Raw genomic sequence first — 15,564 nt, 5'->3', positions numbered from 1 at the left:
TGCCTCCTTTTTTACTTTTACCTTTACTTTTACTTTGCTTTGCTTTGCTTTCTAGTCGACCGCTGAATCGTTGTTGTTGTCTCAGACGAACCGACAGTCACGCACGCACGCGTTTGCCCGAATCGATCCGAGGGACGGACGGGAGATTGCATCCCATTGCATCGCATTGCACTCCACCTGGCGTCCAACGCGGACTTGGTCTGTTGCGGTACAGCCCAGCCCAAGTCGCTCTGTCTCTCCTCATTCAACGACGACCACCAATTCCAGTTAACTCTACATGAAGATGAAAGGCTGTCTCAAATCCCCCTCGCCCTCCTCCTCAGGCGTCAGCACACCCGACCCCCTCTCCACCTCCACCTCGCCCTCGCCGTTCTACGCCAACTCGAACGCATCCACCACTTCTACCGCCTCGAGCACGAGCACAGGCACCGGTACCTCCCAGCAGCGCAAATGCAAGTGCGTGGCGTTTGGTGACGAGGGCAGTTTGGAGGAAGTGTATACCGCGGACGAGTGGGACCGCACACCGACGGAGCCTGCGAGGAAGTTGACTTACCAGTGAGTTCTAGTTTTCACTTTGGTTTTCGGTTTTCGGTTTTCGGTTTTCGCTTGTATCCTCTCTTTCCGTACGTTTTCCGTGCGTAAAACTGCTGCTCCCCACACTCTTGTTCCTGCACCTGCACAAGCACCAGTTCAGCCTGTGCTTCTCCTCTCCTTCACGGAGTGCAATTTCCCCGCTGCAACTTCCGCCCCTTTCGCAACAGCAGGAGAAATTTTTTTTTAGGGACGGGGTGGGGGAGGTGTCATCGACGCTATTTTTGGAGCTTGGAGTTCCATGTTACATGTTCATGTTCATAGATGTGGGGGGAGCTCCGGGGGTCGTGTGCTGTGGTCGTGTGCCGCGGCGTTTCTCGTTGCCCTTGCCCCTCCCCCCCACTTCTCCCTGTTCTATTCGCTTTCCATATTCGCTGTCCTTTTCGCCTTGTGCTTTATGCTTTATGCTTGTTGCGTTGGATACCCCTCTTAACATAATCACCTTTTCAATTTTTGAAATTGCCGATTATAATTCTATTCGAAATTCCTCCCCTCCCTACCCCATCCCCACACATACACATTTCTAAATACTGTATTATCCATAATTTCCGCTCGGAAATTAATCTACCTCCTCTTTTCCCTCGCCTTTTGCTTTCTCCTTCTCTCTCTTTTACCCGTATACATCTACACATACTCACATCCTCCCTCTCTCCTTCCCTCTCTCCCCCATCCCCATCCCCATCCCCATCCCCATCCCATCTTCCAACAAATCAAACATCAAATCCAACAAACCAAACACCCAAAACCCACCTGAAAACCCCCCTCCCCAAAACCCACCAAAAAACCCCCAAAAAACCCTTCAACAAACAGAGACCTCCTAGAACTAAAAGAAATCCAACGCTCCCTCCCGCGCGCCAACCAGCCATGTGACGTTCTTGCAGGGCGCGCGGCGAGACATTATTTGTCGGCCGTGCCGATTGGGCTGTTGCCTTTGTTGCCTGAGGGCGCGGGCGGGGGTGGGAGTAGTGTAGGGGGATATGGTGGTAGTGGTGGGAGTAGTGTAGGGGGATATGGTGTAGGTGGTGCGGGTGGCGCGAGTGGATATGGACAAGCCCATCGGGGTGGACGGGACGTTAGTCCTTTGCGAAACGGCGGCGGCGGCGGTGGAGGGTATGGGTATGGGGCGAAGGTTCCAGCGGCTGCGCCGTTGTATGGTAGCGGGAATGGTGATAGCGGGAATGGTGATACCGCTTCGAATATAAATCCAACCTCGAATTCGAACTCGAATCTCTCCTCGAATCTCTCCTCAAATTCCTCCTCAAATCCCCTCTCAAATCCCTCCACAAATCCCGTCTCAAATCCCTCCTCAGATCCCTCCTCGACCTCGAACCCAACCCCAACCCCGAACTCAACCTCGAACTCGAGCGCGAGCGCGATAGGCGCACCACCGGCAATCACCTTCCAGCGCAAACCCGTCTCACCCACCAGTCCTATCTCACCCACCGCGTCGTCGTACGGTGCAGGTGCGGGGTACACAAATGGTGCGGGGTATGGTACAGGGGCAAGGGCGGGGTATGGATATGGATACACAGTATCAGCGCCGACGTCGCCTACACCTTCGGCTGTGTCTTTCGGTGCTAGCGCTGCTTCCACGACATCTTTCGGTGCTAGTTCTACAGGAGGAGGAGGAGCGGCGACAGGAGCGGCGGCGGCGGCGGGGACAGCGGCGGTGCGCCCCCCATTCCCATTCCCATTCCCATTCCCGTTTCCGCACCGGTCGTACTCGTCGCCTGCGCTCGGTGCTGGTGGAGGAGCTGGTGGAGGTGCTGGTGGAGGTGCGAATGGCGGCAATGGGAATGGGAATGGTGGGAATGGGGTGAGCGCGCGGTACCTCTTTCCCGCGCGTACGACGCCCGTTGCTGGTGCTGGTGTAGGTGCAGGCGCGGCGGGAACGAGGGTAGGGGCAGGGGCGCCTGTGAGACCTGGGTTCGCGTATCTTGCTGGGATGAATAACGTCGGCAAGCCCGCGCCGCGCGAGCAAGAGAGGGAGAGGGAGAGAGAGCGGGAGAGGGAGCGGGAGCGGGAGCGGGGATTCACGTTAAACGTCGATAACGACGCCGACGTGGACGTGGGGTCTGAGAGTGATTCGGACGCTGGGACTGTGAACACCACTTGCACCTCTATAACCTCCGCTTCCGCCTCTTCCGCCTCCGAAACCGAGACGGAAACCGAGACGGACTTCCATACAGAAACAGAAACGGACTTCCACACTGACACAGACCTCGATACCGACCTCGACGCGGACACGGATACGGATACGGACACGGACCATACGCGCGCGTCGACGCCTGCGCCTTCGTGTGCTTCTGCTTCTGCTTCTGGGTCGAGGGACGGGTCGAGGGATGGGTCGAGGGCGTCGAGTTGTTCGCGCAATGCCGTTGATGGTGTTGTTGGTGGTGGGGTTTTGAAGAAGGGTCGTGGAGAGGGGGCGGGGTCGTATTTCCCGCATGTGGATGGGAAGCAGCGAGAGGAGGTGGATGGGAAGCTACGAGAGGAAGGGGATGGAAAGGGGGTGGAGGAGGTGAGAGGACGGCAGCTTGCGAGTGCGAGTGCGAGTGGAGGTGCATTTGGGTTCGCATCTGCATCTGCACCCATACCGGCCTCATCAACCCCCGCGGCACCCGCATCCGCACCTTCATCAACACCCACAACACCCTCATCAAGCGCACCCTCATCTGCACCAGCCGCACCCGCACCAACGCCAACATACACGCTATTCAAACACCTCCCGCCGCTCCGCGGACAGGTGAACCTCCGCTCGAGAGGGGAGGTGGTGTTGGGTGGGTGTCCTTCTTCGTCATCTTCGAGGGCGGGTTCGAGGGCTGGGTCGAGGGCGGGGTCGGTTTCGAGAGATGTTTCGAGGGAGAGGGAGAGGGGTGCTTCGAGGGAGAGGGAGAGGGCGGGGTCGGTGTCGAGGGAGAGGCAGTTGGAGAGGGAGGGAGGATGGGAGAGGGAGAGACAATTGGAGAGGGAGCCCAAGAAGAGAATGGGAGGGATGTCAGTTCTACCCGTGCATATTGTCGATCCGCCGTCTCCGCTTATTTTGGACGTTGATGTCGACGTCGATGCTAATTTTAACGCCGATGGCGTTGGCGCACAGATGCGGAATGGGCGTGGTGGTTCGGGGCTTGCGAAGGTGTATGGTGATGTTGGTGAAGAGGCGGAGGTGGGTGGGGGGGAGTGGGTGCCTTTGAAGCGGAAGTTGGTGCAGGAGGTGGAGGTGGAGAGTAAGCTGGCAGAGCAGGAGTCAGAGCAGGAAAAGAAGAATAAGAAGGGGAAGGGGAGGAAGGAAGATAGGAAACGCGAGTTTATCGTTATAAATGATGTTAAAGTTTACCTTGACGATGACGACGATGAGGAGGAGGAGAACGATGAGGCGGGGGAAGGGGGAGATGGTGATGGCGAGTCCAAAGAGGAGAAGGAGGATACGGCGTTGTCAATACCGCGGTTTACCCCTCCTCTGTCTGCGTCGGTTGGAGGTGTGTTGGCTGCTGCTGCTGCTGCTGCCTCTTCAACTTCGACTGCGACGATTGGGACTGCGACTGCGACACCGCCCGCGACGATAGCTGCTCGAGCAGCGAGTGAAAGCGCCACTGTCGGCGGTGACTCTTCCATCCCCAGCAGCAGCACTAACACGCAGACCGCGCAGAACACGTTAAACACCAACGTGAACCTCCATCTGCCTGTACGGTTCAAGCGGAGCGTGTCGAGTACCGTTTGATGGCTGGCGCTGATGCGGCCCGTTGCGGGTTGGCTTCAAGTTGTTGTCGTCGTTCGTCGTTCGTCTTGGTTTTTTTTGTTTAGATTTCTTTGGGTTGGGTTTTTTCTTATTTTATGTTGTTTTTTGTGGATGTAATTTTCTTTTTCCTTTTTTTCCTTGCTCGGTGCGGTTCTCGGTGCTTGGTGCTCGTGGCCGTTTGTTTGCGTGGAAGGTGTAGAAGTTGGTGGGAGGGCGGAGGCGGTTGTATCAGGAAGAGGAGAAGAAGGTGGGCATGGGCATGGGGCTCGCACGACACGACACGATACGACGCAACGCAACACAATATGGTACATCCATCCTATATCTCTGCTTTTGTTCTTGGGACACGACACGACACAGCATCGTATTCGGGACGGAAAGTCGGACGGGGTCGCGGAAGGCCGATACGTTGTCCTCCTCTCCCTGTCACTCTCTCCCTTGTGGGTCGTTTCCGCGTTCTGTGTGTTACGCCGGAGATAAAGTGGGTTGCTTCTTCATCCTTTCCATAATTTCTTGCTTTGTATTGGTCCTGGTGTACATCTTATTATTAATTTTATCTTCAGTCTCTTTGTTAATTTTTCTATTCTCTATTCTCTCTATTGTATAAACATGTCTCTACCTTCCCCACTGCTTTTTGATTTTACCTGCTCCGGACTGTTTCTTTCCCCTCATTTCCTGTTTCCTGCTCTCTACACTGCTTATTGTCCGTGTGTATACACGCATAACATACATATATAGACTAAATCCTGGATCGCAACTCTCTTCTTTTTCTCCATCGTACCTGTACTCCATTTCTAAATCTTAAATTTTAATTCTTTTGAATATAACTACAACTATGGATTACGATTATGATTACGATTACGCCCTACGGCTACAGCTACGGTCTCGGATTCTTTACAACCCACCTCCACTCCTCTTCAATTTTAACTTTGCTATGTGCTTTCTATAATGTTCCCTTTTTTATTTTTAATCAGTAGTTACTTAGTACTGCACATCCCCAAGTTGTTGGCTTCCTGTTATCTTGCCTGTTTGCAATTTTGTCAGTGGTTCTGTTTTGTTGTACGTTTGAACTTGGTTATTATCTGCGTTGTAATTTGCTTTTTTTTAAATTTGACAGTGATCAATGGAGTGTTTTATGGTTGATTATTGGTTTATGTGTGGACATGGACAATTTTGAATTTACCAAAGATACCTGATACTTCCTTTTCAACTTAACTTGAAGACGACTCTCATTTACTCAGGCTGTATCTTGAGACCTTGAGAATTCCGTGAGGCCTCGATCCTTGAGGCTTGCACTTGTACCTGCGCTTTGAACGTTTAAAACCCAACCAAGGAGTGTCGCTCAGCAGTGTCAAACCGACTCTCAAATCTCGTCCGTCCCCTTCCCTTAGCCTTACTTTTTTGCACACCGGGTGTGTGTGTGTGTGTGTGTCTGTGTGTGTCTGTGGATGTGGATGTGATTTCTTAGCACTTTCAAATCGCTGCACAGAGGATTTTTCCGTGCTACTGCCACAGTCAATAATACTTTGAACTCGACGCTCAGCAAATAAATAAGGCTTTGCTTTGGCGTACGCCGAGGCTTGAGGCTTGAGCGCTTGAGCGCTTAAGCTTAAGGCTTGAACTCCGACGCGCCGAGCGCGCTCGACCCGAGTCCAAAATCGATTTCATGCTTTGAGACGGGTACTTGATTCAGAGACCGACTTGACTTCTTTTTGATGAATACTGAATTCGAAGGGAGCTATTCAACTCCAATCGCTCTCCAGCAATAGCAATCGGCAAAATGTCAGTGCTCTGGCCCACGCTGCTACTAGTACGACTGGCGTGCTGACCATATATATTACACTCTAATTATTCTTGTGGTTCAATCAGTAGGATCAAGAAGATGATTACTACACATATGCTCCTTTATAACATATGCTGCTGCCTTTAAACGCACACCGTGTTGGCCGAGTGCGAATGTAAAGTTATTGAGATGATTTTTAGCACGGAGAGTTGTACTGTTCAATCAGGGATAATGTATTCCCATCCAATAGGCATAAAGGTATCATAGATTTTTGCTCCTATCATCGCGCGTCCGTTTAGTTGGTTCACTTATACATAGTTACATCAAGTTGAATGGTATTCTTAGATTCTCGGGTCCATATAGTACTCCTACCTGAGCACTTGCTGGTCAGAACGTCACCCAATCTACCTTGACTCTAAGCTGCGATGAGGTTCTCTTTCGTCATATTCGCTTCGTCTATTGCGTTCAACTCGTTTACCATGGCTTCACCGACATCTCTTGAAGTTCGTGATTGTGTTCCTCCAACTGGTAGTCCTCCGTTTTTCTGTAAGCATTCGGGGTTCGCAACAAATCTCAAAATGCCATAGCAGAAACTGATTCTCTCTAATAGGTGATGGACCAGACGTACGTCTCAAGAAATTGTGTTATACGTTGCTGACATTGTGTTAAATCATGTAATTTAGGGTGCACCATGTAAGATCGTTCGAAATATCCTGGTTCTCTTGCTAGCTGACGCAGTCTGTGTAGGTCCATGTGGATATCGTTGCTGTGGACCCCTAGTAATTGGTCTTGGTGGAACGTAGGAGGATTCAACTGTCATATACACGCACCGTGCACCGCTGATTTTATAACTAAAAAATTGACAGATGCTTCATTGGAGAGAAAGGACCGTGCACTGAGTAGATTTGGCTGAAGTCATTGTGTGTATTTTTTTTAGAAAAAAAGGTTTGCACTGTACGAGTTCAAGCAAGGGAGATACTGTATCGGAAGATATCTCGGTGCAGCGCATCGAAACTAAATCGAAACTTCAATTTAATTTCAGAGTGCTTTGCGGGAAATGCTGCAGAATGTACATATTATTTGCAATGCTATTATTAAGGAATCGCGGTCAAGTCTTGGAGAAATGGACTCAGAGTAAGGACTTAGGCGAAAATGATTTGCTTTTTTGAATGTGTGTTTATTAAAAAAAAAAAAAAAAAAAAAAAAAAAAGTCTGCACTGTAAGAGTGCAAACATGTGAGATACTGTATATAATCCTTATATCCTTCGTTGGTCGTTGGTCGTTTTGGTTGTTCGGCGCGTCAATGCGAAATCGCTCGTTTAACTTTTTTTTGTTTATTTCTCTTCACGGGTTCGCACCATACCCCCGGTGTCGTCTTCTGTCCGGTTCTTCTGTGACGTCCAGCTGAACAGTGAGGCATTAAGCAGGGCCTGGCCCACTAGGCGAAACTGGAACTGCTGCAGACAGCCCCGAGTAGACCGATCGTGTCCAGGTCACCTACCGCCTTTGATCTGCCTTATCGCCCTCGAGACACACCGCACCACTAATGGCCAGCCCTCAAGGGGACAAGAGGTAGTTAACTGTGAGCAGCAGAATACGCAGGGATCCACCCACGCCCACCCGTCGATGGGAGTGGGGGATGTGACGTTTGTGCATGCCACGAAGTCCACGTAGTCAACCCAGGTAGCTCGCCACGCGGAGATGATGCGCTCACTGGCCGGATGGCTTGAGTCTTGCATCGCGGGTGGTTTTACAGTATGCGCCAGCCTCCCTTGAGATCGGTCTTGTATCCGGTGCGGGCCCTTCCTGCCCCGGACCTGAAGAAGGTTTTGTCAGTAAATCGAAGTGTACCGAGTGTCAGTCACGCAGCGTATAGTGGGTAGCGGGGTGATGTGTGTGCTATCTGTTTTTTCTGCGAGGAAGGTCTCAGTTTCAATCAAATTATGGATGATGTGAGCGACGTACTTTTTTTTATTTTTTAATCACCGCAACCTTTTTTCTATGTGGACGTGTCAACGCTTGAGGCCGAAAGGAGGATTAAGAGAAGCAACTCACTTTTAGCCACGAGGCAGGACATGGTGCAGAGACTTTTTTATTCAAAGGCCAGCATGATATGGCAGTTTAATCTGTAGTCCTGATCGAGCCGGGTGACCATCTATAGTGCCAGCGATATAGGCGACGTTGTAAAACCACTGAGAGGACGTCGTCGAGAGAGACTGAAATATAAAAGACCGAGGACGGTCGAGTGTTATCGGTGCTGCCTCCATTGGTCCAGTAGCGCGTAGCAAAAGCAAGCCAAGTTCGCGTCGAGTCTCGAGATGGTGGTGGTTGAGAAGAAAAAAGGGTAGCAAGGGGAGCAAGCCTTTTATAGTTTTTTGAAAGATATGGCAATGTTTGTTCCAAACGCTGCTGTGCTGTGCGTATGTGTGCCACGAGGCGCGTATGTGTGTGTACATTATCCTAGGGATGGGAATTGGAAGCTGCCTGGAACATCATGGGACGTCGACATCGCAGTATTTCCGGGAATCAGATAATCCCCGGATCCCTATCTGTTTTCCTATCGAGGGTTAATGAAAAGTTGGATGGGAGGCCGCCACTCGTCGTGGACAGAACAAGACCCATCGATTATTCAAACATGGCGAATAGGAAAAACACGCCCGAGGATCCAGTAAAGGCAGCGAGATATGAGCGATCAGCCTTCCTTAAAATTTTCAATTAGCTTCGACGTCCAGAACAAAAGGTCCAGCTGACAAATAGAGAGCCAAATTTAGAGACCCGGACGAGTTGTGGGCGCTTGTGTGAAGAGCTGTAAAGATAAAGTCGAACTGCCTCTACATTCATTGTTGGAGCACGGTAGAAGCGTTTGATGTAGAGTATACTGAAGGAAATGAAGGGCATAGTTTCCCTTCTACGATCCACAAAGCTTTGGGGGCTGGGAAACCGAAGTCAACATCGGAGTGGCGCAAAGAGGGTTGCGTGGCATCGGATTTGTCCGAGTCCCGCAGCCGATCTTGCTTGGCAAGTTCAGGCAAAGCAAACAAACCGGCATGAGAATTGTTTTCTTGTTCTCATCCATTATAATATAGCGCACAATACCTACTTCGATGTGCAGACGGTACTGTTAAAAAAAGCTCAAATTCGGTTTTATAAATTTTGTAACATTTGATTGGTGAGATTTGCAAAGGTTTTCGTTAAGATTTTTGACCGCGATTTCATTCTCCGACTGAGTTCTGCCGAACATCTGCAGCCGAGATCAAGGGCACGTTTTGAACGTGAACCTTTACCTCGTTCACGAACTTCATGTCGACGCCGTCTAAACGTGTATTTCCTCCATTATACACGCCTACTGGTGATACTCTCAAAGATAAACTGGCCTTTATACACCTCCTGGAGAGACTCAAGGTCTGACTTTTTTAATCGCTTTGGATCAATAAAATTGACACCGACGCGTTCGAGACAGACTCAGAAGAGAACGGGATGGGTGGACAACGAGGTATGTGACAATTCCCCCTTTTTCAACGTGTTAACATCGATGTTGCTATAGATCCCGAATCCAGAGAGGTAGACGTCGTATCCACGTCGTATATATCTGCTAAATCGGCGAGTCCAGTATATCAGACCACATGTATCGCATGGCCATGCTCGCCATGCTCTCCGAGGACTCGAAACTAGATATATCCAAGTCGGTGCAGTGATCCATCATGGTCTAACTCAAAACTCGATGACGAGCGGTTCCGTATTCCTCGAATTCCGTCTGATAGATGTGTGATGATGGCTTTGGTGCACGATCTTGCTGAAGCACAAGGTGTGATATATCCGCAGCGTAGACTAAGACACACTAATCGAAGACACGCAGTTGGAGATATCGCACCGAGAGAAGGAATACCAAAGGCCGAAAAGCACAGACTAGAATCTGAAGCTATGCACAACATCGTGCACGACATGCTTCACAATAGCCCAGCTGCGCAGAAAATCAACGCCCTCTGGATGGTGCGTGTTTGAATTATAATGCAAGGACATATTTTGTACAACTTTTATCTCCAGGAGTACGAAGACGGAAAATCTCCTGAAGCTAAATTCGTCAAAGGTACATCTCATTGCATTTCTACGTCAAGTCATTGTTCAATTCCTTTATAGATCTTGATCGATTTGAAATGGCTTCACAAGGTAGGCAGCCGTGCTCCCATCGACATCTTCTATCGCAAATATGGTCCCTCCCATCTAGCTCTAGAATACGAGAAAAATCATGGCGCCAATCTGCAGCCGTTCTTCGACAGCAGCATACCAAAACTCCAACACCCTCAAGTACAAGAATGGGGTCAGGGACTGCTAGAAGAAAGACAGAACACAATCGCCACCAAAATTCCGGTAACCTAAAGACCAACTTCGTGATATTTCCCTGATGACGGTTGGTGGCTCTGAGTTCCAATACAACGACGAATTCACGAACAATTTCATTGATATCAAACTTCCGACTGGCATCAACCATGATTATTCATTATGCGTGTTTTTTTGCTTTCCCTTCCTTTCCTTCTCCTCCCCTGGCGAACCCAATCTCTCAGTGAATTTTCAAAACACCAGCGCAAGATGTGTTTATGCTCTCTCTGCTATGTTCCCACTGCATCCTGGGAAGACGACATGGCTGTGTACCAATGTGCCTTTGCTTTTCCATGATGCCTCGTTGATCGAGGCCATGGTGTACCTCTCGATCTCTGCTTACTGCTTTCATTATGGCTTTCTACGGATACCACACATCTTCTCTCTGTTCTCTTTGTGCCCAAGGGCTACGCGAGTTGCACAGTTGTGTATCATATTACCATATTATGATGCACACACTAAGATTTCACCTCCATGCAATCTCAGTGGCGTTATAACTCTTCACGGCGTATGTATACACGCTGCAATTGCTACTACCTCCTCAGGCTACTTTTCTATATGACCTTTCTTTTCTTTTCTTTCCGTTTATTTGCTGGCTTCGCAAGAAGGAAATCTGCTTCTGATAATGCTCAGTGTGGGTTGTCATTTATAGCCGTCTTTGAGCTAGATATCAGGCCGCATTTCTCATCGAATGGGAGATATTGCCGTGAGATGTCCTTACCCTCGTTCTCCTCGACGGAATTAGTGCTGCACGCCACTGCCAAGGTCATATTGGTCTTCTTCGCTCAGGGCTCCACCAGATTATCGACAATCGCTCATACCAGAGTTTTACTCAATGGTAAAGCTCTGATGCATGGCATTTCACACACCAAGTTCATCGTCAGGCTGCTGCTTTTAGACTACTCAACATAACTCATTCGCTCAAGTTACCGACCCCGCTAGCGATTAGATGAACCTTTGTGGCAAGGATCTGACGTGGCTGGGGGGTTTTTAATCTCCTGGAATGGCTAAACGACGGGCACATACGCATGCCATCAGGATTTACTTAATTTCGGTAGAACTAGGCGCTCGAAGCGACTTGGAAGGTCCGAGCGTCCGTTCAACCGAGAAGAAGGTCAACAAAGGTATAGCAATGTTTATGTTAATATGAACGTCTATTACCCCGGACTTGTGGTGATACCGTGATTTCGATCGGGTGCCCTGTCGATTTCCTGACCCCTGGGCGACCCCTTCCTTTGCTAGCTTCGACTCAGCAAGGCGAACGTATGTAAGCCCAAGGAATCACACATCCTTATATAAATTATATGTCTGACGAATACGGCTTGTCTGGGCAGGGGAGACCTGTGTTTAACGCCGGTTTTGCTAGGGTACACTATACAATGCGAGTAAAAAACCCAGATTCTAGACTCGTCAATTGTACAGTATGTAATACTTGAGGTTATACGTAAAGGCCTAGGCAGGGAAATTCTTGTTCAGAATCCGACGATCATTTCGTCCTCGGACAGGGTATGTTTGGATCTCGATCTGTGCCCAGGCCTGCTATGTACCAGGAATGTATGTATTACTTAGCACTGTCCAATGGAGGCCTCTTTCAGCCTCTCGATAAACAAGTCCTTTACTTGGTTCACCTCGCTCGACATATACGCTTCGAACACCCTTGTAAGCAAATCCGCCGCACTCTCCTCTTTGTCCCGGTACGTAGCAGAGACCATGACATTTGGATGCGCCCCATGTTCAAGCAATGCGCGGAGTATTCTCGCCCAGCGTGCTGTTCCTTCGGGACGTATGTCAAACGGCTCGATCCAGCCCTTTCGATGCGCCTGCTGGACGGCCTCTAGCGCCAGCACCCACGGCGTTTTCAGTGCTGGTGGTGGTTTCTGCGGGGGTTGATAATCTTCGTCGTCAACCGACGGATGCTCCTGGCTGTTTTTGTGGGCAAGGCTTTGTATTATTGTATCTCTCTCTGGTTGTTTTATGAGGTTAGGATCCTCTCCGTTGCTCAGGAGGACCTCCACGAGTTCGGGATTGGAGAGCGGGTACACGGTGCTCTGCCGATTGACAAGGTACTCCACCGCGTGCGATAACAGTGGTTTCTCTTGCTCATACTCATATTCCAGTGTATCTAAGTAGGTACCCACATAACCCACAACTCCAAACTTGACAGCAAGTGACAAGAAGGGGTCCGGAAACTTCCGCGATGCTCTTTCTTCATATGTACCAAAGCAGCTGCGCGCCCAGCTGTCTATTGCCACAGAGCCACCTCGCGGGGGGCAGTACCAGTTGAGGGTATCGTCAAAGGCGTTGAGGTAGTCAAACATCGCCTCGTGCGAGGCAGGCCGGCAGTATCGCGCATGGGTCATTGCAAGCACGATTCTCGACCACCACGCGTTTATGTTCCGCTGTTTTCTGGGAGCGCCGATTGGGTGCTTGAACTGCAGATGGACTGAGCGGACATGCAAGAGGTGTGGGTCAATGGATGGGAGGTGGGATACGATTTCGTTCCAGATGTCCTCTTTTCTGAGATAATCTTTCACGGTCCGATGAAGGTAGGAGATTTTTCGTTGCGGCAAGAATCTAGCGCTGCTGGCGTTGCTTTGAGAAGGTTTTATTTTCTTCTCGGCAGTTGTTTTGTGTACCTCTACAAGTCCTGCGCAATTTTCAAGGATGTCTGTGAGAGTTGCAATGCACATTTGGTACACTTGGCTCTTGGGCATCTCATGAACAAGTGCTTCAGAGGGTACATTGCTTACATAGCCTGCTGTCAATGCCATTTCCCAAAGGTGCAGAACGTTAGAGTCCTCATCTCGAGTGAAGTCGCATACTTCTTCCCTGGCTCGCATGAGTTGAAATATACGTGACATTTTGGGCTGAGAATCAGATGGATGTCTGAGAAGAAAGTGACTGAAAAGGTCGTCCAAGGATGTAGGAAGGCTTTCGACCAGTTTCTGTATTGAAGCGAGATGGTAAACAGTGGCCCCGTGGTTTTTTATCACAGTGCGGACGACGAGTGATACCCAAAGGAAGACGCCGTTAGCTCGAGAAACAACCACATTTACAAGGTCTGTTCCGGCTTGCGGTTCAGCATCCATGAGAATGCGGATCCGACTGTTCGCACGTAATTTTCCGTTGACAAACTGGATCATGTCGTTGGTGGTAAGATCTTGTAATCTCAAAGCGGGAATTGTGCTGAAGGCTTTGCGGAAGACCTCCCATGGCCTGCTAGACAGGCCGATTTTGGTCCGAGGGCGCTGGCGCGCGCGCTCAAGAAGGTCAATCATGATTTGGTGGTCTCCTTCAAACTCATCCAGACCGTCTATCAAAAGACAAACGTGCCTATTATTATCACAGATCTCGAAGAACCGGTAAAATGCATCGAGCAGGTCAGATAAAGACCAATTGCTCGTGAGTTGGATTCGGGTACGAGTGTCTGCTTTCCAAATTTTATCCCAGAGGATTGGGAACACTGCTGGAATTAGGTCTGGCTGTTGTCCCAATAATTGATAGAGCAGTGACCGCAGCAGCCCCGCTTGGGACCTCTGCACCGCGGTCCCACTCTCCCAGAAAAAGAAATTGGCCAGGGTGATTGGTTCGCCTCCGGCCCACATTCGTAACAACTCCATAGTCCGCGACTGTTGACTGATATATCGCATCAACGTTGACTTTCCTGATCCTGGGAGTCCGTGAATCCAAAACATGGACTCATCACTAGCGCCGGATAGCCAAACGGCAAACTCATGGTCATCATGGTCATAGATCCAGTTGAACGTCTCGCTGTACGCTTCGGTTACTTGCTCCTCGCGGTCATTCATTGCTTTGAACGCAAGAGCGTCTAACAGGAAATCACGTAATATGACGAACTTGTCCGAATGCGGGTCGTAGGTGGTGACCATGGTTAGGGGCGCTGGATACACCGGTTTTTCGGCTCTGGAAGCGGTCAAGGTAGCCTGCATGTCCTGAGAGCTGAATAGAGATATTTTATCAGTATTATTTCTTCCTGAGAAACAATATATAGGCTAACCGATCCAAAGGTTTCTCTGCTTCGATTGCAAAACGTATAGTTTCTATCCTTTGTCTCAGAATTGATATATCGTTCTCGGACCAAGCTGTTGTCTTGTGTTTATTGTAGTACTCTAAACGTACCAGAACGTCTGAGGCAACGGCATGAAGACTAAAGCTGATGTTATCCTTGGAAACTAAAGATTGTTGGACCTGTGATATCATTTGTTGGCATAAGACCTGAAGCTCAGATGATGGAGGTGCTGTGGCAAATGAATTGCTGAAAATATGATCTTGAAGATCATAAAACAGCTTCATGGCGAAATGCTGTGGAAAGACTGATACTGATACCCTTGAATGTAATCAAGAGTTTGGTTTGTTCAACAATTTGCTGATGACTCACTTCAATGATAACGTAATATTTATATTTCAATTTAATTTCTCCGCTCAAAATCTCTATCTCCGCTTGAAGGTACCCTGATTTGTTTGTGACCGAACCTGTTCTTGACCACCATCATCCTGCTCATTTTTGGCTTTCGTGAGACCTACGGTGCATACGGGTCTGATATATCTACTAATTGTTGGAATGGAGTTGTCAAATGCTTGTTTATGGCTTGCATGTTGATGATAACAGTCCAAAAGAACCTTGTTGGTGTGAAGTCTCTGTCTCACTCTCACTGCCTCGCAGGAATGGTCACCCCTCAACAGAGCAGATGGGCTCTGTTGGTTCCCATACTTCCACCTGGGTCTGAGCACAATGTCGTGGGACTACTGGCATGATGTCTTGAGCCTCTATTCTAGGATGCCTCCTAATCGGATTTGCGCTGGCCAACTTTGTTCGGTATCATCGCTTCGATATAGCTCTCCCTTCCTTACCATGATGGTGTTTCCCGACTCTCACGGGGAAGGGTGAATGATGAACTGGTTATGAAGATCAACGGTACAGCCTTGACTGGGAAGCCATACGCTGTGTAGCATCCAGCCTCAACAACTCTTTTGTTCTATCCATTGTCATAGAATTTGCCGACGTTACCTTCATTACAGTATCGGTCCGATCAAGAGGCATGTTTTCAGTGCT

At 49.4% G+C, this 15,564-nt stretch overlaps 3 protein-coding genes across 3 annotated transcripts; 2 read left to right on the top strand and 1 right to left on the bottom strand.

Moving 5' to 3' along the window:
* Positions 1–277: 277 nt before the first annotated feature.
* On the top strand, positions 278–4,312 carry JR316_0008455 (uncharacterized protein; the record flags this gene model as incomplete). Its single annotated transcript, XM_047894170.1, has 3 exons — positions 278–555; positions 856–981; positions 1,402–4,312. 3 exons carry the CDS (start codon positions 278–280, stop codon positions 4,310–4,312), a joined length of 3,315 nt encoding a protein of 1,104 aa, XP_047747485.1.
* Positions 4,313–9,736: 5,424 nt separating this feature from the next.
* Positions 9,737–10,490, top strand: JR316_0008454 (5'-deoxynucleotidase HDDC2; the record flags this gene model as incomplete). The annotated part of the gene is made up of 6 exons (XM_047894169.1): positions 9,737–9,795; positions 9,875–9,918; positions 9,970–10,103; positions 10,158–10,200; positions 10,251–10,280; positions 10,339–10,490. The coding sequence occupies 6 exons, from the start codon at positions 9,737–9,739 to the stop codon at positions 10,488–10,490; spliced, it is 462 nt and encodes a 153-aa protein (XP_047747484.1).
* A 1,565-nt stretch (positions 10,491–12,055) lies between these two features.
* On the bottom strand, positions 12,056–14,440 carry JR316_0008453 (Vegetative incompatibility protein HET-E-1; the record flags this gene model as incomplete). Its single annotated transcript, XM_047894168.1, has 1 exon — positions 12,056–14,440. One exon carries the CDS (start codon positions 14,438–14,440, stop codon positions 12,056–12,058), a length of 2,385 nt encoding a protein of 794 aa, XP_047747483.1.
* Between the last annotated feature and the right edge of the window lie 1,124 nt (positions 14,441–15,564).

This window comes from Psilocybe cubensis, chromosome 7 (genome assembly GCF_017499595.1).
Source record: "Psilocybe cubensis strain MGC-MH-2018 chromosome 7, whole genome shotgun sequence".
Lineage (NCBI taxonomy): Eukaryota > Fungi > Basidiomycota > Agaricomycetes > Agaricales > Agrocybaceae > Psilocybe > Psilocybe cubensis.
The sequence above is the reverse complement of the archived record's forward strand: the minus strand, read 5'-3'. Positions and strand labels throughout refer to the sequence as shown.